This window comes from Cornus florida, unplaced genomic scaffold (assembly GCF_030987335.1).
Source record: "Cornus florida cultivar Cherokee Brave unplaced genomic scaffold, ASM3098733v1 CherokeeBrave_3.0.0_Hap2_Chr09, whole genome shotgun sequence".
Classification (NCBI taxonomy): domain Eukaryota; kingdom Viridiplantae; phylum Streptophyta; class Magnoliopsida; order Cornales; family Cornaceae; genus Cornus; species Cornus florida.
In genome coordinates this window covers 71,510,450-71,533,641 of record NW_026775579.1, presented here as the reverse complement: position 1 = coordinate 71,533,641, position 23,192 = coordinate 71,510,450, and the positions used below count along the sequence as shown (strand labels likewise).

At 35.6% G+C, this 23,192-nt stretch overlaps 3 protein-coding genes across 19 annotated transcripts in view; all 3 read left to right on the top strand.

Annotated features, from left to right (window-relative positions):
* Positions 1–1,949: 1,949 nt before the first annotated feature.
* On the top strand, positions 1,950–17,481 carry LOC132274342 (sterol 3-beta-glucosyltransferase UGT80B1-like). 16 transcript variants are annotated; one of them, XR_009470396.1, is made up of 6 exons: positions 6,984–7,140; positions 11,953–12,241; positions 12,853–12,906; positions 13,062–13,132; positions 15,900–16,049; positions 16,974–17,481. XR_009470396.1 is itself a non-coding variant. In XM_059775599.1 (3 exons), exons 1-3 carry the CDS (start codon positions 7,081–7,083, stop codon positions 16,368–16,370), a joined length of 291 nt encoding a protein of 96 aa, XP_059631582.1. In that variant the 5' UTR covers positions 6,983–7,080; the 3' UTR covers positions 16,371–16,506. The 16 variants fall into 16 exon arrangements, 4 of the variants coding, with proteins under 4 accessions (XP_059631579.1, XP_059631582.1, XP_059631583.1 ...); XR_009470393.1 differs by lacking the exons at positions 6,984–7,140; positions 11,953–12,241 and adding an exon at positions 1,953–2,117 and having other exon boundaries at positions 12,853–12,941; XR_009470389.1 differs by having other exon boundaries at positions 12,853–13,132.
* Positions 17,482–18,624: 1,143 nt separating this feature from the next.
* LOC132274339 (F-box/kelch-repeat protein At3g06240-like) overlaps positions 18,625–23,192 on the top strand; it is a 59,128-nt gene continuing 54,560 nt past the window's right edge. The window contains exons 1-2 of one of the 2 annotated variants that reach the window (XM_059775593.1): positions 18,634–18,784; positions 19,081–20,380. In XM_059775593.1, coding sequence (XP_059631576.1) covers positions 18,774–18,784; positions 19,081–20,305 — 1,236 coding nt within the window. In that variant the 5' untranslated portion in view covers positions 18,634–18,773 and the 3' untranslated portion in view covers positions 20,306–20,380. Of the gene's footprint in view, positions 18,785–19,080; positions 20,381–23,192 lie in introns of those variants that run through there. The other variant, XR_009470387.1, reaches the window with a different exon arrangement.
* On the top strand, positions 19,121–20,305 carry LOC132272830 (F-box/kelch-repeat protein At3g06240-like). The gene has a single exon (XM_059773910.1). The coding sequence runs from the start codon at positions 19,121–19,123 to the stop codon at positions 20,303–20,305; it is 1,185 nt and encodes a 394-aa protein (XP_059629893.1).

The window sequence follows — 23,192 nt, the reverse complement described above, 5'->3', positions numbered from 1 at the left end:
GGGAAGGAAAATTACTGGAATTTTCAGACCGAGAGTCAACATAAGACTTGTTAGCCATATTGTTAAGCACTATTTTGGTACTTTTTGGCGCGAGAGAAGGACACGTTTGGCGCCCATTAGATACAACCGATGTTATTGATAAGGTTAGGTGTGTACGTGTCGCTTCTTTATTAGTTCTAGAGATTACAATGCCACATCATCATCTGTTGAACAAAAATACCACGAAGACGATGTCGTTCAATTAAGGGCTAAAAGGTAACTTCATTTTTCTGTTAACGGCTGCTTCACGGCTGGTCACTGAGTGCAACAAATTGATAGTTTAGGAATTTTTGCTTACTTCAGGTGGGTTTTTTGCAATAGGGTCATAGTTTAGAGGGGTTTAGTGCACTTTACCCCTACTACTAATAATATCATCTACTTTTATTTATTTATTTATTTATTTAATAAAATAGTAAAAAGGAAGATAACTTGAATTAGGAGGGTTCAAATACTTCCAGATGCTCACAATTTTTAAAACACATGTACACGATTAAAAATATCATAGTGTCATCGGGTAGCGATTTACTAAATGCATACAATCTTCCGCCACCATGTCCAGCCGCTGGTAGAGTGTCCCCAAAAAAAGAGGCCCCAAAGGAAGGGGAACACCATTGGCTATCTTGACAGCCACCTGACACCATCGACCCAATGATGCATCATTTGGAATCCATGAGAATACGCACTTGGACAACCAACACAATACATGAGCTACCAAATTGGTAGGATGCCTAATCTTGTCCCCATCAAATAAAAGACGCTTCGATTTGTCTGGACCCTTGAAAGAGGGTTACAGATCCTTAAAAAAATACCTTATCCAAGCGTTAGTAGTACTCTTCCTTCTCATTTTGCTCTTCTCGGCGCTTATCACACCACATGGACCAAAGTACGACCCATAACTTTTAATCTTCTGCTGCCCTTTCTTAAGGACCTCGAGCATTGTTTAAGGAAAAAAATGGCAGGCCCGTGGTCGCTAAGAGGGTCACCCAAAACGGCGAACCATTCCCAAATCCAAATGGTGTGGCCCAATTTCGGCAACCGACAATGGAGTAGATTGGGTCGCAAAAATGGGCCTAAATTGCTTAAAAGGCCACAATTGGACTTGCTATACCATGTCAAATATTTAATTAACATTTTAAAATCAATTGTCAAATATTTATACACACACACACATAATAATTTATATTTAAACTTTATCAAGGATATATACAAAATTACTTCGAAATTAGTAAATTTTTAGTAATAAATTAATCATTTTAAAAAAGGGTAGTTATAAATTTTAATTTTTTTTTTTTTTTTATCAAAAATTGATACTAATAAATAAATTAAACTAAATGGTATAATTAAAATTTAGATAAGAGAAAAGATAATAAAAAAAAGGATTAAAATTATAAAATCTCTATTAATTTCAAATTTTAATCATAAAATCTCAACTCGTTTAAGAAAATTCTTACACTTTAAAAAATTGATGACATTACCCCAATAACTGTTAATGGAGCTATAAAATGATAAATTTAACCTTGCTATTTAATATTAAATTAAAAATTATCTTTTCAAATTACAAAAAATATGTTTAAGAGGGGTGAATAATAAATTTAAAGGGTATTTTTGTAATTTTAAAAATAGTTTTTAGTTTTAAATTTAGTGTATAAGTATATACTCTCTCTGTCTGAATATAAGTGTCGCTTTTGGGGAGGAGTAATTTTTATCGGGACATGTGAAACATGCATGTTTGTCTAAAAAATTACTAACTTGCCCTTTTAATTTTGAGTATATAAAATTCAAAAGACATATCTGAAAAGCTGTGAAGTATATTATTTTAAAAAAGTAAGTGAATTATTATTTTAGGACATATCAAAAAAAATAAAAATAAATAATAAATGACAGTTATTTTGAGACGAGATGAGTATAAAAAAAATCTCCCAAGCCCTAATATGCAACCTTCCCTAATATCTCCTCCCCTCTCATAATACCTTCTCTCTGACGGCGAAGATCGAGGATGGCCAATGATGTTAAAGTCGGAGTCGGAGTCGGAGTAGGCGTCGACGGCGTCATTGGTTCTCGTCATCGATGATGATCTGGTACTTCCTCCACCTTTCCCTTTGTAATATGTATGTGTGAATATATTTTTTCCCCCTAATTGACAGTAAGTGTGCACGCGCGATCTTCTGCATTGATAGATAGCTTCCTATCTAAGAATTTCTATTTCAATCGAACCCAAATTTTTTTTTAATTTTGGGGCTTTGGTGCGGAGAAAAAATTTATGCATTAGAGCCAGAGAGATGATCATATTAAGAAATTTCTACTCCTATTCCTACTCGGATCCGAATACTATGAGGTCGGTCCTGTATATTTAATCTTTTCTGAAGCAGTACGGTGAAGATTGAAGTAATTGGCATACTATTATTTACGATGAGGATAAAGAGAAGAAGTTGCTTGCCAAATAGTAGATCAAGAAGAAACCGAGCCAGAGCCATGGTGGGGTTGAAGAATAAGAAGAAGAAGAAGGCAGAGATCATTGCAAATCATAAAGAAGAAGAAGCCATGCCTTTGCCTTTCCTTCCCGAACATCCTGTTGTCCAAATACTCTCGAAACTGCCTGTCAAGTCTCTGTTGCAATTCAAGTGCGTATCGAAACCATGGCGCTCTTTGATCTCCGATCCATGCTTCATCAAAACCCACCTCAGTCAGTCAGTCACAAAGTCCGTACTCATAGCCACGTCCCACCCTCCATACCGTCTCTACACCATAAGCTTCGGATCAGCCGGTAATGACATTGTGGAAGCAAAGGTTGAATTTTTATTTCAGAACATTAAGCCTCATCCCAGGTGTGAAATTATTGGTTCCTGCAATGGGTTGATAGCCATGGGCGTAGAATCCGATGATATTTACCATAAAGGAAATTATGGGGTTTCCATATATGTATTCAATCTTTCAACGAGGGAGTCCAAGGAAATACCAGATTGCGATTCCCCTGGTGGCCTAATTGGATTTGGGTATGACCAGTGCTCTGATGATTACAAACTGGTGAGCGCACGCAGCGATAGCATCTATGTATATTCACTGAGAATTGGTTCTTGGAGAAAAGTTCACGACTTTCCGGACCACTTTCATGTTGTACCTTATGGGACACAGCTGAATGGAGCCCTTCATTGGCTTCGTTTCAGAATGAACAACAATTTAGACATGACATTAGAGATTGCTGCTTTGAGTTTGGCGGATGAGAAGCTGTGGAAGATTCCTTTGCCTACTTCCTTCACCAAGTTCCAACTAAGGACATGCCACATGGGGGTGTTTGAAGGATGCCTTTGTGTACTATCTGGTTGTGGTGATGCAATTTGGGTTATGAAGGAATATGGGGTGAAGCAATCTTGGACTAAACTTGATATCAAAGTCCCCTTTTCACATAAATTGGAGCCGTTGGGTTTGTTGAGGAATGATGAAGCTCTGCTGTTGATAGACTACACTAAGTTAGTTTTATACAACAAAAGAGAGGGAACATGCACGGATCTTGTCATACACGGCATTGAAAAAGAAGAGGAAATTCATGCAACCATCCATGTAGATAGTTTGCTTTCACCCTTCATGAAAATGTGATAGAGGGTAGAAAAAAGTAAAGCCAAACAAAAGTGTTACTTTGATATATATGCCAGATGAACTTTTTATTTTTCACCCATTATGGCATTATAATGATTCATGTTGCATTGTCTCTATACTTTTGAACTGCCTTGTTTTCATTCATTGATTTTTCTTTCGTCCTTCTTTGAACATAGCAGTAAGCGGCCACTTTCCTGTAGATAAATATTCTCTAACAAGGGTAAAAAGCAAAAGGAGAGATTTAGCAACCCTATCTCAACCCTCTTTTAGGTTGAAAATACCCAAGAAGAGTGCCATTCACTAGAACAGAAAACCACAGCCACAGGACTAAGGGCTGGGATAATATTCTTGTTAATAAATTTTCATTTTATTGTTCTTCATTGCTTGTGAAAATATAGCATCCAGATATTACAATATGTTTAACATATGTCTTTTTAAAGTTTTCATAACTAATTATTTAAATTCTAAGAATGTAATTATTTGACAATGAGAGATGACAATCAACTTAATTGGCACTTTCTGAAACTGAGATTTGATCCTTTATGAGAACTGAAATTTTCTTTTTATATGAAATGTTTAATGGTGGAGTTCACCTTATATGATGTGCACATCATGAAATGCAGTGTCCAACAACCATAGTGTCACTCTCTGGAGATCAGTTCTTCTGGGGTGAGAGAATTTTTCAGAAAGGACTGGGACGCTCTCCAATCCCTATATCTCAGCGCAGCATTGAAAGCCTATCAGATGCCATAAGATTTATGCTCGAGCCAGAGGTAAATAAAACTCGTATTTGTTCACTTTTCGTTTTAAAGCAGATCAGATGTTTAATAGATTAGACCTGTCATTGTTTTCCTCTTCAAATATAAAGTGCAAGTTTAAGGCATTACAAAAATATCATTTAAAGGAATAATTACTTAACTTTACATCAGTTATTTATAAATTTATCATTCTGATAGTGTTTATGGCTGTAGTTGCACCTTTGATGTCTCACCAACAAAAAGTAATGTTTTTAGACAATTTCAGAATCAGCAGAGGCTAGGCAGCAAGTGGGAACCTCACCTAATATCAGTGCCAGTGATGCTCAGGAGGATTAAGAAGAGATGAACATAATTATTTTCTAATTACTTTTATTACATGATCTGTGCTTGACTGCTATACTTGAAAGTAATGATTTTGTTTATTTGATTTGATGAACACGATTGTTATTAAAGTTAATTTTACCCTTTTCTATTGTTAGGGGTTTGATAAATTGAGTTTGTGTGATGAGTGAATGTAGATCTAGAAGTTAGAACAAACAAATACTCCACAGAGTAGCAATATTTTCTTCTCATGGAGTGGTTTCTCATTATCATGGCTAAATACATAATTTGAACAAACTTGGGGGCAATTAGTGAAGATAAACCTGAGTTTGGAATGTTGGATCTATCAAACGCTAATTGTTTCTGCAAGGAAAATGTTGACTTGACGAAGGAAAAACCAAGAAAATTTATAGATTGGCTGGTTTCGCTTATTCTATCTGCTATAGTTTGAGAATTTTTGTTTTCATTTGTTTTATGTTCTAAACCTTCATGTGATGGCTGCTGTGTCCACTATGTCCATCCTGCTTACCATAGCTCTCTCTTGCTTGAAATGAGATATCACAAGTTTTCTGTACTTATTTTTCACAAAATAGTGCTTGATGGAACTTTGACTATCAGGTGAAATCTGTGTAATGGAAGTAGCGAAGTTGATAGAGAATGAAGATGGTTTTGCGGCTGCAGCTGATGCATTTCGCCGGCATTTGCCTCCAGAGCTATGATTACAAACTGAATCTTAAGAGGAAGATGATCATCCGTATCCTTTGCAGTGGCTATTTATTCAAATTGGGAAATTGTGTTCTCGTGGTTAGTAGGCTTTTAGTGGTAACCTGCTGTGTTGTATAGTTTTTTCTTTTCTTTTCTTTTCTTTTCTTTTTTTTTTTTCTTTTTTTTTTCAATTGTTTGCATATGTTCAATATTTCATTCATTTTATTCATGGCTTTTCTGTATGGTTTTAATAACAATAAAATACTTTACATAGTTTCCACGATCATAAAGCAGCTAGTGTAGGCTTCTTTTGTCTTCATTTCTCGGTCAAATGGGATCAATATTTGAGTGTATTAGACTTTTAAATTGTTATTGGTTATTATAATTCAATTCATGTTATTATAATTATATATTCTTGAATGTCTCGGAAGGATAATGGTTGAATTTGATAAAAGGGTAATAGACGCCCACATTTCAATTGTTATGTTATGATTTTAAGGGTAATTTGGATATATTGTCTTTTGCTCTTTTTTCTTTACCATTATGATTTGTCCTTCCTTGCACAAATTGAAAACAAAGGGTTTTTGGATCAATAAGGAAGTAATTACACATTTTGCATATTACAAGAGAGATTTTTTACACTTAATCCTTATTTATATTGTAAGAATATAATTACACGAAAAATAAGAGTGAATTGGTGCTTTTGAAATCGAGATTTGATCCTTATGGAAGCTGAATCTCTGTTTTTATATTGTACCCTTAATGGTGGAGTTCACCTTATATGATATGGGCATCATAAAATGCGGTGTCCAACAATCATAGTGCATCATGGGACTTGCAAATTTTTTTTTTTATCGAGTTGTTACTCACATAGTTTGCAATCGCGGTATTCGTTGTAATAATTATAGTGGTATTGATATAACGGACTCGGAGGAATATCAGTTCAAATTTGTCGAACTGAACAGTTCATAAATGTGTGTAATGATATAGGACCCTTGAAAAAGAGTTAAGAACTGAACAATATGTCTGTGTATCGGTCGATGACCATAATTTCTCATTATCGAAGCTATATCCAAAATTATTTCAAAATTAGTAAATTTTTAGTAATAAATAAATCATTTTAAAAAATAATAGTTATAATTTTTTTTTTCATTTTTATCATAAATTGATACTAATAAAAAAAATTAAGTTAAATGATATAATTAAAATTTAGATAAAAGAAAAGAGAATAAAAATAAGAGTTAAAATCATAAAACCTTTATTAATATTAAATTTAAATTATAAAATTTCAACCTGTTTAAGAAAACCATTTCATTTTTAAAAATTGATCGCATTATCTTAATATCTGTATCTGACCGTTAATTAGACTATGAAATGTCAAATTTAACCTTACAATTTAATGTTAAATTAAAAATTAAAAATTATTTTTAAAAATTATAAAAATACCCATTAAATTACAAAAATTATGTTTCAGAGGGAGTGAATAAGAAATTTAAAGGGTATTTTTGTAATTTAAAAATAATAATTTTTAGTTTTTAATTTAGTATATAAATATATACTAAAAAAAACATCTCCCAAACCCTAATATGCAACCTTCCCTAGTACCTTCTCTCCTCTCCAATAATACCTTCTCTCTGACGGCGAAGATCGAGGATGGCCAGTGATGTTAAAGTCGGAGTCGGATTCGACGGCGTCATTGGTTCTCGTCATCGATGATGATCTGGTACTTCCTCCACCTTTCCCTTTGTAATATGTATGTGTGAATATATTTTTTCCCCGTAATTGACAGTAAGTGTGTACGCGCGATCTTCTGCATTGATAGATAGCTTCCTATCTAAGAATTTCTATTTCAATCGAACACAAATTTTTTTTATATTTTAATTTGGGGCTTTGGTTCGGAGAAAAAATTTATGCATTAGAGCCAGAGAGATGATCATATTAAGAAATTTCTACTCCTATTCCTACTCGGATCCGAATACTATGAGGTCGGTCCTGTATATTTAATCTTTTCTGAAGCAGTACGGTGAAGATTGAAGTAATTGGCATGCTATTATTTACGATGAGGATAAAGAGAAGAAGTTGCTTGCCAAATAGTAGATCAAGAAGAAACCGAGCCAGAGCCATGGTGGGGTTGAAGAATAAGAAGAAGAAGAAGGCAGAGATCATTGCAAATCATAAAGAAGAAGAAGCCATGCCTTTGCCTTTCCTTCCCGAACATCCTGTTGTCCAAATACTCTCGAAACTGCCTGTCAAGTCTCTGTTGCAATTCAAGTGCGTATCGAAACCATGGCGCTCTTTGATCTCCGATCCATGCTTCATCAAAACCCACCTCAGTCAGTCAGTCACAAAGTCCGTACTCATAGCCACGTCCCACCCTCCATACCGTCTCTACACCATAAGCTTCGGATCAGCCGGTAATGACATTGTGGAAGCAAAGGTTGAATTTTTATTTCAGAACATTAAGCCTCATCCCAGGTGTGAAATTATTGGTTCCTGCAATGGGTTGATAGCCATGGGCGTAGAATCCGATGATATTTACCATAAAGGAAATTATGGGGTTTCCATATATGTATTCAATCTTTCAACGAGGGAGTCCAAGGAAATACCAGATTGCGATTCCCCTGGTGGCCTAATTGGATTTGGGTATGACCAGTGCTCTGATGATTACAAACTGGTGAGCGCACGCAGCGATAGCATCTATGTATATTCACTGAGAATTGGTTCTTGGAGAAAAGTTCACGACTTTCCGGACCACTTTCATGTTGTACCTTATGGGACACAGCTGAATGGAGCCCTTCATTGGCTTCGTTTCAGAATGAACAACAATTTAGACATGACATTAGAGATTGCTGCTTTGAGTTTGGCGGATGAGAAGCTGTGGAAGATTCCTTTGCCTACTTCCTTCACCAAGTTCCAACTTAGGACATGCCACATGGGGGTGTTTGAAGGATGCCTTTGTGTACTATCTGGTTGTGGTGATGCAATTTGGGTTATGAAGGAATATGGGGTGAAGCAATCTTGGACTAAACTTGATATCAAAGTCCCCTTTTCACATAAATTGGAGCCGTTGGGTTTGTTGAGGAATGATGAAGCTCTGCTGTTGATAGACTACACTAAATTAGTTTTATACAACAAAAGAGGGGGAACATGCAAGGATCTTGTCATACACGGCATTGAAAAAGAAGAGGAAATTCATGCAACCATCCATGTAGATAGTTTGCTTTCACCCTTCATGAAAATTTGATAAGAGGGTAGAGAAAAGTAAAGCCAAACAATTGTGTTACTTCGATATATATGCCAGATAAAGTTTTTATTTTTCACCCATTTTGGCATTATAATGATTCATGTTGCATTGTCTCTATACTTTTGAACTGCCTTTTTTTGATTCATTGATTTTTCTTTCGTCCTTCTTTGAACATCGCAGTAAGCGGCCACTTTCCTGTAGATAAATATTCTCTAACAAGGGTAAAAAGCAAAGGAGAGATTTGGCAACCCTATCTCAACCCTCTTTTAGGTTGAAAATACCCATGAAGAGTGACATTCACTAGAACAGAAAAAGTCGGTGTAATGATCAACTAACCAATTTTGAATCACTGATTGATCTGTAGAATAATAGCATTAGTGTTCACATGCTGTGTTTCTGAAAGAACCTGGTGCACCTGTCAGCCTCTCTCAGCCATAAATTATAGATTTCTGGGCTTAGAGAAGCTCTTCATTAGATATAGCCTGCTCCACTGTTCTTCTACAATCAGCTTTATTTTTATAAAATTCTAAATTAAATTTAAATCACACAATTGTAGTCCAAAAACGCTCACACCTTCTATAATTATCATTGAATTCTTCCACTTTATGGGTGACATATTGTTTATTAAATTAAAATGACAATTGTCATTCAAAAGCACTCACACCTTCTATAATTATCCTTATAAACTCCACTTTTACAGGGAAATTGTGTCATTTCATTTATTAGTTGTCAAAAAACAAAAAAGTGTTATTCATTTATCACGAAAAATCAAGTTAAATGTAGGAGGAAAAACACTATGAAGTTGGAGTAAAAATATCAAATTCTGTAGCACTGTTAAATGGAAATTTCAAATTATTTCGGAATTCATGATAAGACCCAAAAATTCCTAGTTATGAGCGTCTCGATGAGAAAGACCTAGAGATGAATTATTTATTTTGCTTATTTTTTATTTTAACTAAATTATTAACAAATAAGCAACCAAAACAAATAAATAAGGTTTAAAAGTAAAAGAGATGACAACAGAAATTTTTACTTAAAAAACCTCAATGAAGAACACCACGGAGATTGTTGTCTCAGGTGAACTCATCCCTATAAATGAGAAGTTTCAGTAACTTCAAAACAGTTCTTCACAATCCCTGATGCTCTGTGTTCTCCGATTTACGCCAACAAACACCTCATGATGAGTTGCTTCTAAAGTGATCAATCGCCTTTCTCCTTCCCTAAGAAGCACGGACATGGATAGACATGACACAGACACTGCGACATGTCAAATCCTAAAAAATTAGGACACGGTCTCGACGAATAATTAAAAAAATTGTGCTTTGCCGGGTAAAAGAGAGTGATAGAAAGAGGGTTAAGAAAGAGGAGAAACAAAGAAACATAAATATGCAAGAGTTTGAACCTTGGAACTAAATATAAAGCATAAATATATGATTGTTTAATATAAAATTGTTTTTTAAAACAATAACTTTTAAGTAATTAAATAATGATCATATTGTTAAAAACTATTAAACAACTCCCCATAGTTACACTTCAAACTTGCTTTCTTTCTAAAACTTTCTTAGAATCCCCAAGTGCCCTGCTTAATAGGGGCGGGGCGGGGCGGGGCCGGGCCGGGAACAAATTGCCATCCCTAACTGTTTTGGATTGCATCGAACCAGTAGCCTCATGGACTGGTGCAAGAGTGCACTGCTTAATTTCGTACTTGGTCAATTTTCCAACTTTTGACACTTCAAGGAAGGATGTTGTTTCGATACGAGGAATAAATTGAGAGTTGTCTTGACATGATAAATGGTGCAGGGACTCTATTGAAGAGTGTTCATGGAGAAATGTTTAACATGACTTTAATAAGGATGCAGCACTTAGTCAGCTGGACTGGTTGTGGCAAGCCACATTGCAATTGACATTTGTAAAAGCTTTAGCTAACTGGGAATTATATGTATGGATTGGATTCTTTGACTAAGTTTACCCGGCATCAAATGAATTTGTGTGAAGAGGATGCTAGGAGTTGTGGATGCATTTAGTTTGCTGTTTAGGAGAAAGTCTTCATTCTGAATTTTGAGGGAATTCTGGAAGAAGAGTTCGAATATCTCCTTGGAAGCTTAAATTTTACTGTGAAGTGATCATTAAATGTAACATGGGTTTTTGAGTGGTTGACTATCTAGTTAAAAATCGTTGGTTGCATATACTAGTATATAGAAAGATATTGCACCATACATCATTTTCAAATCCAGGATGTGCTGCACTTGAAGTCTGGTGTCCCATTTTCTCTTTGTTTAGAGTTGCTTCGGTAAAGCTGGAATAGTCTCTTATAAGGGTCAAGGGTGGTTGGTAAAGGTGTCTAGGCCTCATAACTGAAAGTTTGGAGAGCACTGCTCTACGCTAGATCCTCTGATGTATGTGGAAGGATCCTAATAAGATGATATTTCTAGATTCTTTACCACTGCCTTACACCTGAAAAATCTTTTTGTCCAAATTTGCACTTTTGGCTATTCACTGGAGTAAAGTGGAGATTACTGGTACTCTTTTGAACTAATCTCACACCTTTCTTTGCAATAACCAAATCACAGCTTGAAAATTAAGTCCAGGATCCGAAGTCAGCTGTCCTGTTTTTGGAGGGACCTTATTATCCTTTAATAGTTACTTATATAAGCTGAAGTTGCTTAGGGACCTATCTCCGAACTGTCTGATTTAATCGAAAGGGCCTATTTCTATGGTTTCTTGCAATTCTAAATTCTGAAAGGAGAAATGCTCTTTTTTCAAGGGGTCTTTGTTGCTTTAATGTTAGTTGGCATTGTTAAAGTGTCTTCTTTCAGATGGGTCTCAATTCTCACTGAAGTTAGAAGGCAAGATTCTCTTATTTCAAAATTTCAAAATTATTAGCAGCGAGTGTGGATTGCTCTGAAGCTGTCTCCTTACTTTTTACCTGGTACAAGTATTTCCTTCTTTTTTGGAGCATTGTGCTGCACAATATTACTAAATTGGCTTTTCAAGCATACTTTCATGTTCCCTCTTCATCAATGTGGTGGCTAATTATTTTAGACAACTCTTTTTTGGTATGCCACAAATATACTACTAATTTAACCTTTTTTGTGAGGTTGATGAACTTCAAGTCTTATCACTTGTTTGTTTTAATTCATCAGTTTGAGTTTCCTATACAAATTCTTTTTTTGTTTCTTTCCATCGCCATTGGAACCTCGTAGATGCACCAAATTTGCTATGTTTGAGTATTATGACTGCTGATTTTTTTTCCCCACTACTTATGCAACCTCTTGTATTTGCCATTTTTAGGTATTGTTGGATTACCAATATCAACGTCCTTTAATGATGGTTCATTTGTATGTTTGGGCAATAGGTTGAAGCAAACATTTTCTTCCTTTGATGATTTATTGACAAATTCTGGCAAACCCGCACTGGTTGACTTCTACGCAACTTGGAAAGTCCCCCCCCACCCCCCTCTTCTTCTCTTTCCCTCCCTCCCTCTCTATCTTCTAGTCTTATTTAATTGTCACCCTCTCTTAGCTAAATAAATCACAAATGGGGCCATTTGATAACAACCCTGTGCAGGCAGAGATCCTAGGTGAGTGTTTCCTGGAGACATTATGGTCTGGTGATTATTACCTGAGCTCTTATTTGCAGGTGTAGTTCATTTCAATTCATGGCTCCTATTCTTAATGAAGTCTGTGCTTCAATGAAAGATATGATCCAGGTGGTGAAATTTGATACTGAGAAGTACCCAAGCATCGCTGATAAGTACAAAATAGAAACATTGACAACATTCATCATATTTAAGGATAGAGAATCCTATGATAACTTTGTTAGTACAATAATCTTATTTTTTGCCTCTGGAAATTCCAGCTTATCTGGACTTTCATTTTATATTGAAAGATGCATACTTTTAATTTAGCTTGCATTTTTTTTCGTTCTAGTAAAATCTATCGTGAAAATGTCTGCGATGGTCTATCAAGGTGTATTCCTTACTCTAGGAGTCTTTTTGAATTTAAGTTGTTGAAATGTCTCTTCTCGTTTTCTGCAAAGTTTACTGAACGGTAGACTGCTTCAGCAACATTATCCGACAGGGAAATTGACTTTCCAAGTTATTTTATTTTTCTCAAATTTATGATTTTTTGGTTTTTATTAATTTTAGTTTTGAGTTATAATTCTTAGTAATTTCTGCCTAAAAATTTTCAGGAGGGCACTTTGACTTCAGGCCATCTCATCGAACGGATTGAAACCTCACTAAAAGTTAAGCAGTAGCTAGAAAGCCTAGAAGTTTTCATGTTGAGTCTTTTTTTCTCTTATCAGCTAAGTTTTTTGCATTCACTTTTGAGAAGGTATATTTTGTTAAAGACCCTTGCAGCAGTTCTTTTTTATATTTACGTTTTTTGGTTTGTGCTCAGGATAGACTGGGAAATTGATAATCAAACAATTACAGTTGGAATACTGGAGCTCATAGAAGAGGATATGCAAGGTGATCATTTCATCATCTTTTGAGTCACTGATATTGTATTTATGGAATCATTGTCAAAATTCATTTATGCAATTATGGATTGATCAAAGTAAATAAAATGATTACAGTTACCATTCTCCTCCATCTGACTTGTTTTAGAGTTGACCATGGTTGACTTTTCTCTCTTCTCTCTTTACCCTTTTTGACGTCGGAGTCTTTCACTCCGGCGTCTGTCGTTTTTTCTGGTTGTGCTTTCTGTCGTTGGATCTCTGGGTTGTTTGGCGGGGAATTGTGATATGCAAAGATCATATCTCAATGTGGCGACTCTACCACGCCTCAACTTCCATGGAGAAATGAAAAGCTGCTCCATCGGCAATGATATGGTTTTTAGGGTTGATCATCAAAGTATAACGGAACAAGAATCTGCCCTGCGATCATGTTTGGTTGGCCGTTTCGATCGTGACGTGGGGTGTATTGAAGGGATTGAGGCGTGGGCGACGAAATCTTGGAAAGTATCGAGTGGGGTGAAAGTTTCTTCCCTACCCGACGACCTACTCCTGTTCAGGTTACCATCGGAGGCCGAGGCACTAAGGGTATTGGATGAAGGGAGGAAGAGATGGGGCGATGCTATTTTATCCATGGATGTTTGGTATTTCGCGGTGGGTTGTTCTGCAGTGAAAGATCGAGAAATACGAAGGGTGATGTTGTTTGGTTTGCCCCTCCATCTTTAGTGTCACAAGTTGTTTGAAGCAATTGGAGACTGATTGATCTGTAGAATAATGTCCTTCGAATTCTGCAAAACATTAATAGCACTAGCGTTCCTATGCTGTGTTTCTTTTTTATGTACGATCCTGGTGCACTTGTCATGCTCTCTCAGCCCCAAAATTCTAGATTTCTGGGCTTAGAGAAGCTCTTCTTTAGATATAGCCTGCTTAATCTGAGCAACCTCCAACTCCTTTCTTGCCTTTGCTAGATTAATTTGAGATGTTGCCAAAATGATCTCTATTCCAACACTTGACAGCATCTTGCACATTACTCAGTCGCTTATGAAATCTCTATGTAATGGATTACCTGTCACCAACATATGCCAGGCATTGGCCACTATCTTTAGGTTCTGGGAAGCAGACGTCATAATAATCCCATGATCTGATAATATGGGAAGCAGACGTTATAATAATCCCGTGATCTGATAATCTCTCAGTATGCGCAGAAGCCTGAGCATTGGGGATATTTAGCTAACCAGAGAATGTTGATAAAAACTCTATCGAGTCTAACATAAATTATTTTCTGAACGCCTTTCCTATTGCACCAAGTCCAGGGAATATTGATTTCTTAATGGAAACGCAAACAACCTATATTTTATATTTTCCAAGCAAAAACAAATTAAATTCCTAACCTATCACTGCCTGTAGTGAGAGGATATTGGGATCTCCATTTTTGTATATAATCATGAAGGGAATATTTTCCTGCCATTTTTTTTTAAAAAAAAAATGATTGTGGATTTGTATAGAAATTCCTAACCATTAGATGCTATCGTAATTCCCTTCACATTGCGTCTTTGACACCATTATCTACATTTCTTCTTTATTAGAAGTATGATATTGTGGTCGTTGTGAACCCTTCATTAGTACTCTCTTGTAGCCCAATATATAAGGGCGTTTAGGGCTTGGAGTGGGATATTGAGAGACACTAGAAATTGCAGAAAAGAGAGTGAGCTAGAGTTTTGGGACTGAAACTTGTAATCTCCAGATTTTCGCATAGTGAATTCATTCGCCAGATCTTCACCGTGGATGTAAGCTTTTGCCAAACCACGCTAAATCTGTGTGTTCTTTGTGTGTGGTGTGTTTTCTTTCCATTGTGTTACTTGTTTGTTGGTTGGGTTCGTTGCGGTGGTTGTAACAAGAAGCATGCTCCCTCCCTTTTTCTATTGCATTTTCAAAGTTCCGAACAATGTTTTCCTCCTAGAGGATTGTTGTTGCAAGGGGTTCTTGTCCCAAATCGGATCCGGATGGGGAAGTGATTGGGTATATATGGGCTGGGTGTGAGCACCACTTAATAGCTTAAGCTTTTGGGTCAGAACGAAGCACCCAGCGAGTTTCAATTGTCCTCATGATTGGTTGTTTCCTCAATGTTCAGCTGTGGTGGTTCTATTTTACTCTACCTTCAAATTGGTGAACCTTTATTTATTTATTTTTATTCAAAATGGGTCCCGGCCGAGCACTACCAGTAAACTCTTGAAAATAGGTAATTGTGGATGCTGAGATGTGTATATAAATTTCTGGTGTGCAAAGTTATATAATTATCTTTTAATGAAATTGCAGTTATCTCTTCTAAATATAGTGTGAAATTATGGGAAATGCCGAAATGATGTATTAATGCATACATTTGTTAGCATTGTAAAATTACTGACCTGTTTATCTATCATTAACCAGAAGGTATATTTATCAAATATTCAGGTGCACCATGGATGTGCTGGAACCACAGCCACAGGACTAAGGGCTGGGATAATATTCTTGTTAATAAATTTTCATTTTATTGTTCTTCATTGCTTGTGAAAATATAGCATCCAGATATTACAATATGTTTAACATATGTCTTTTTAAAGTTTTCATAACTAATTATTTAAATTCTAAGAATGTAATTATTTGACAATGAGAGATGACAATCAACTTAATTGGCACTTTCTGAAACTGAGATTTGATCCTTTATGAGAACTGAAATTTTCTTTTTATATGAAATGTTTAATGGTGGAGTTCACCTTATATGATGTGCACATCATGAAATGCAGTGTCCAACAACCATAGTGTCACTCTCTGGAGATCAGTTCTTCTGGGGTGAGAGAATTTTTCAGAAAGGACTGGGACGCTCTCCAATCCCTATATCTCAGCGCAGCATTGAAAGCCTATCAGATGCCATAAGATTTATGCTCGAGCCAGAGGTAAATAAAACTCGTATTTGTTCACTTTTCGTTTTAAAGCAGATCAGATGTTTAATAGATTAGACCTGTCATTGTTTTCCTCTTCAAATATAAAGTGCAAGTTTAAGGCATTACAAAAATATCATTTAAAGGAATAATTACTTAACTTTACATCAGTTATTTATAAATTTATCATTCTGATAGTGTTTATGGCTGTAGTTGCACCTTTGATGTCTCACCAACAAAAAGTAATGTTTTTAGACAATTTCAGAATCAGCAGAGGCTAGGCAGCAAGTGGGAACCTCACCTAATATCAGTGCCAGTGATGCTCAGGAGGATTAAGAAGAGATGAACATAATTATTTTCTAATTACTTTTATTACATGATCTGTGCTTGACTGCTATACTTGAAAGTAATGATTTTGTTTATTTGATTTGATGAACACGATTGTTATTAAAGTTAATTTTACCCTTTTCTATTGTTAGGGGTTTGATAAATTGAGTTTGTGTGATGAGTGAATGTAGATCTAGAAGTTAGAACAAACAAATACTCCACAGAGTAGCAATATTTTCTTCTCATGGAGTGGTTTCTCATTATCATGGCTAAATACATAATTTGAACAAACTTGGGGGCAATTAGTGAAGATAAACCTGAGTTTGGAATGTTGGATCTATCAAACGCTAATTGTTTCTGCAAGGAAAATGTTGACTTGACGAAGGAAAAACCAAGAAAATTTATAGATTGGCTGGTTTCGCTTATTCTATCTGCTATAGTTTGAGAATTTTTGTTTTCATTTGTTTTATGTTCTAAACCTTCATGTGATGGCTGCTGTGTCCACTATGTCCATCCTGCTTACCATAGCTCTCTCTTGCTTGAAATGAGATATCACAAGTTTTCTGTACTTATTTTTCACAAAATAGTGCTTGATGGAACTTTGACTATCAGGTGAAATCTGTGTAATGGAAGTAGCGAAGTTGATAGAGAATGAAGATGGTTTTGCGGCTGCAGCTGATGCATTTCGCCGGCATTTGCCTCCAGAGCTATGATTACAAACTGAATCTTAAGAGGAAGATGATCATCCGTATCCTTTGCAGTGGCTATTTATTCAAATTGGGAAATTGTGTTCTCGTGGTTAGTAGGCTTTTAGTGGTAACCTGCTGTGTTGTATAGTTTTTTCTTTTCTTTTCTTTTCTTTTCTTTTTTTTTTTTCTTTTTTTTTTTCAATTGTTTGCATATGTTCAATATTTCATTCATTTTATTCATGGCTTTTCTGTATGGTTTTAATAACAATAAAATACTTTACATAGTTTCCACGATCATAAAGCAGCTAGTGTAGGCTTCTTTTGTCTTCATTTCTCGGTCAAATGGGATCAATATTTGAGTGTATTAGACTTTTAAATTGTTATTGGTTATTATAATTCAATTCATGTTATTATAATTATATATTCTTGAATGTCTCGGAAGGATAATGGTTGAATTTGATAAAAGGGTAATAGACGCCCACATTTCAATTGTTATGTTATGATTTTAAGGGTAATTTGGATATATTGTCTTTTGCTCTTTTTTCTTTACCATTATGATTTGTCCTTCCTTGCACAAATTGAAAACAAAGGGTTTTTGGATCAATAAGGAAGTAATTACACATTTTGCATATTACAAGAGAGATTTTTTACACTTAATCCTTATTTATATTGTAAGAATATAATTACACGAAAAATAAGAGTGAATTGGTGCTTTTGAAATCGAGATTTGATCCTTATGGAAGCTGAATCTCTGTTTTTATATTGTACCCTTAATGGTGGAGTTCACCTTATATGATATGGGCATCATAAAATGCGGTGTCCAACAATCATAGTGCATCATGGGACTTGCAAATTTTTTTTTTTATCGAGTTGTTACTCACATAGTTTGCAATCGCGGTATTCGTTGTAATAATTATAGTGGTATTGATATAACGGACTCGGAGGAATATCAGTTCAAATTTGTCGAACTGAACAGTTCATAAATGTGTGTAATGATATAGGACCCTTGAAAAAGAGTTAAGAACTGAACAATATGTCTGTGTATCGGTCGATGACCATAATTTCTCATTATCGAAGCTATATCCAAAATTATTTCAAAATTAGTAAATTTTTAGTAATAAATAAATCATTTTAAAAAATAATAGTTATAATTTTTTTTTTCATTTTTATCATAAATTGATACTAATAAAAAAAATTAAGTTAAATGATATAATTAAAATTTAGATAAAAGAAAAGAGAATAAAAATAAGAGTTAAAATCATAAAACCTTTATTAATATTAAATTTAAATTATAAAATTTCAACCTGTTTAAGAAAACCATTTCATTTTTAAAAATTGATCGCATTATCTTAATATCTGTATCTGACCGTTAATTAGACTATGAAATGTCAAATTTAACCTTACAATTTAATGTTAAATTAAAAATTAAAAATTATTTTTAAAAATTATAAAAATACCCATTAAATTACAAAAATTATGTTTCAGAGGGAGTGAATAAGAAATTTAAAGGGTATTTTTGTAATTTAAAAATAATAATTTTTAGTTTTTAATTTAGTATATAAATATATACTAAAAAAAACATCTCCCAAACCCTAATATGCAACCTTCCCTAGTACCTTCTCTCCTCTCCAATAATACCTTCTCTCTGACGGCGAAGATCGAGGATGGCCAGTGATGTTAAAGTCGGAGTCGGATTCGACGGCGTCATTGGTTCTCGTCATCGATGATGATCTGGTACTTCCTCCACCTTTCCCTTTGTAATATGTATGTGTGAATATATTTTTTCCCCGTAATTGACAGTAAGTGTGTACGCGCGATCTTCTGCATTGATAGATAGCTTCCTATCTAAGAATTTCTATTTCAATCGAACACAAATTTTTTTTATATTTTAATTTGGGGCTTTGGTTCGGAGAAAAAATTTATGCATTAGAGCCAGAGAGATGATCATATTAAGAAATTTCTACTCCTATTCCTACTCGGATCCGAATACTATGAGGTCGGTCCTGTATATTTAATCTTTTCTGAAGCAGTACGGTGAAGATTGAAGTAATTGGCATGCTATTATTTACGATGAGGATAAAGAGAAGAAGTTGCTTGCCAAATAGTAGATCAAGAAGAAACCGAGCCAGAGCCATGGTGGGGTTGAAGAATAAGAAGAAGAAGAAGGCAGAGATCATTGCAAATCATAAAGAAGAAGAAGCCATGCCTTTGCCTTTCCTTCCCGAACATCCTGTTGTCCAAATACTCTCGAAACTGCCTGTCAAGTCTCTGTTGCAATTCAAGTGCGTATCGAAACCATGGCGCTCTTTGATCTCCGATCCATGCTTCATCAAAACCCACCTCAGTCAGTCAGTCACAAAGTCCGTACTCATAGCCACGTCCCACCCTCCATACCGTCTCTACACCATAAGCTTCGGATCAGCCGGTAATGACATTGTGGAAGCAAAGGTTGAATTTTTATTTCAGAACATTAAGCCTCATCCCAGGTGTGAAATTATTGGTTCCTGCAATGGGTTGATAGCCATGGGCGTAGAATCCGATGATATTTACCATAAAGGAAATTATGGGGTTTCCATATATGTATTCAATCTTTCAACGAGGGAGTCCAAGGAAATACCAGATTGCGATTCCCCTGGTGGCCTAATTGGATTTGGGTATGACCAGTGCTCTGATGATTACAAACTGGTGAGCGCACGCAGCGATAGCATCTATGTATATTCACTGAGAATTGGTTCTTGGAGAAAAGTTCACGACTTTCCGGACCACTTTCATGTTGTACCTTATGGGACACAGCTGAATGGAGCCCTTCATTGGCTTCGTTTCAGAATGAACAACAATTTAGACATGACATTAGAGATTGCTGCTTTGAGTTTGGCGGATGAGAAGCTGTGGAAGATTCCTTTGCCTACTTCCTTCACCAAGTTCCAACTAAGGACATGCCACATGGGGGTGTTTGAAGGATGCCTTTGTGTACTATCTGGTTGTGGTGATGCAATTTGGGTTATGAAGGAATATGGGGTGAAGCAATCTTGGACTAAACTTGATATCAAAGTCCCCTTTTCACATAAATTGGAGCCGTTGGGTTTGTTGAGGAATGATGAAGCTCTGCTGTTGATAGACTACACTAAGTTAGTTTTATACAACAAAAGAGAGGGAACATGCACGGATCTTGTCATACACGGCATTGAAAAAGAAGAGGAAATTCATGCAACCATCCATGTAGATAGTTTGCTTTCACCCTTCATGAAAATGTGATAGAGGGTAGAAAAAAGTAAAGCCAAACAAAAGTGTTACTTTGATATATATGCCAGATGAACTTTTTATTTTTCACCCATTATGGCATTATAATGATTCATGTTGCATTGTCTCTATACTTTTGAACTGCCTTGTTTTCATTCATTGATTTTTCTTTCGTCCTTCTTTGAACATAGCAGTAAGCGGCCACTTTCCTGTAGATAAATATTCTCTAACAAGGGTAAAAAGCAAAAGGAGAGATTTAGCAACCCTATCTCAACCCTCTTTTAGGTTGAAAATACCCAAGAAGAGTGCCATTCACTAGAACAGAAAACCAAGAAGGCGGCAAACAAGCTCTTACGTATCTCATCAAGTTCTGCCCAAAACCCAAATTTATGAAACAATGGAAGAAACCGAGTCATATGCCTTTGTCAAGTCAATTTTGAGAGCCATAGCAGGATGCCTAGAATTATTGAAATTCCTCACAAGCTCATGAGGCATAATAATGTTATCTTGAATTTTTACTTATCAAAATAATAATAATAATAATGTTATCTTGAATTTTCCTGCCCCTCGAAAGCTAATTTCTCCATCCCAACATCTTTGGAAGTACTCCAGCAAGTCTATTAGCCAAAATCTTTGTTATAATCTTGTTAGTGATATTTCACAATCTTCTTTGAAATACAACAAATAAGGAACTGTTAATGCTCTGCATAAATCCCATCAGGCCTAGGAGCCTTATCTGGATGAAAAAATCTTCACTAGACGCATCAACTTCTAAACACTGATGACCTTCATCGCTACTATGAAAAAATACAGTGTAATAATCAACCAACCTATTTTAAATCACTGATTGATCTCTAGAAACCTGTCCTCTAGAATTCTGCAGAACAGTAATAGCATTAGCGTTCCTATGCTGAGATACTTTTTGATGAAAGAACCTGGTGCACCCTGCAATGCTCTCTCAGCTGTAAAATTTTAGATTTCTGGGCAAAGAGAAGCTCTTCATTAGATTAGTCTGCTCCGCTATTCTTCTAATCAGCTCTGCGTTGGAAGGAAGGTTGTTGCTTTGAAGCAAAATCTGAGCATCCTCCAACTCCTTTCTTGCCTTTGCTTAGATTATCTGAGATGTTGCCAAATGATCTCTATTCCAACACTTGATAGCCCCTTTCACATTCCTCAGTGGCTTTTGAAATCTATGTAATGGATTACCTGTCACCTCCACACGCCAGGCATTGGCCACTATCTTTCGGTTCTGGAAGCGGACACTATAATAATCCCATGATCTGATAATCTCTCAGTATGCACGGAAGCCTGAGCATTGGGATATTTAGCTAACCAGACAGAGAGTTAATAAAAACTCTTATCAAGTCTCTAGCATAAATTCTTTTCTAAACCCCTTGCCGCCGTTTGTGTTTCTTCCATTAAGCCAGCATCCAAAATGCACCGATCAAATTCATCTAGAACAACACCCCGAGGAATCAATCTTGTTTCAACCCATCCTGTGCCCATGAAATCGAACCACATTCCAATTCATGGCTGATCAACTAGACAAGCATACATCTTCAACTCCTTTCAAATATCTTTCCTTTCAGTCACTGTTTTTGCTGCAAATACAGGGCTTACCAGGAAAGATTCACCAGAATTAACATGTAGCACTTTAAGCAGCATACTCTCACTACCCTCAGAGATGGACCGAAACTCAGAGAACGTTAAAGGAGGATCCCAACCACACCAATTTCTTCCACAACCAATTAGGAGCTAATTTATTAGAATTAACAGAAAACTTTCCAACTCGTAACTCTAATCCAAATAAAATTCGAATAAAACTCAGCTACAACTCTGCTAACTTCCCCCTGCATTCTCGGCCTATTCAAGCCCCTAACATTCCACCTCTCAAGTCACCACCACCACCGACTTTGGGAGGAAACCCCCGTTTTACTCCTAGTCACTCCAGAGCTTTTCTTCAACGGCAACCATCTTTCCCTTCCTTTTCATCACCCATTTCTCTGCAACTTCCTTTTTAAAACCCTCAATGTGTTTTCTGGGCTATTTATCTTCTGGTGATCTTTCCAACTACAATATGTGCATATCAAATATCGCACCCCTATATATCTATCTAATTTGGTAAGAAGAGTTTTTAATTTGCCAACGTAATCTATTTTACGGTGACTTGAAGACGTATTGGTTTATTTTATTTCAGAATTTACGTATTGGTTTATTTTAATTCAGAATTTACCTCAAGGTCCACCATGTAGATGAAGGTTTCTTATATAACGTAGTAGGTAATTATTTTGGGGTAATGAGAATGTGAAAGGAAAAGCTAAAGGAAGGAGGCAATAATTGTGGCAGAGGAGAGAGATGACGATAGAGTGGATTTGCTTGCTACTTACAAGTTTTATTGCAAATCATATGTATTGCGATTGTTTGGTCCCTTCCCCTTGTAATTTTGGTAACCAAATAGTAGAAGTAAATATGCTATCTTAGGGTTCGTTTGGCAACTATTTTTGTTTTGCGATTTTAATTTCATACAAAGCAGAAGCAATGTTTTTGTTGTGCTATAATTTATTATAAAACAAAAACATGTTCGGTAACTAAATTTGTTGCACAATGTTTTTCAAAAATTTTATAAAAAGAAAGAAAGAAAGAAAAAGAAAGATGTTTGGATGTTTGTAAAAAAATATGGCATTTACACATTATATTGGATCTTTTAAAAGAATCTCTTCACAGTTGTTGTTCAACTGTAGCAAGCAAAATCAAGTTAAAACATATTTTTCTAGCTTCCAAATTTGGGCCTTTTTTTTCTGAAGCAGATTCAATACCGTGCAAAAGGCAAGAAATGTTGTCAAACATGTTTTTGCAATTTCCTTGTGTTAACCGATTTGGCAACAAAATGGGGCAACAAAAT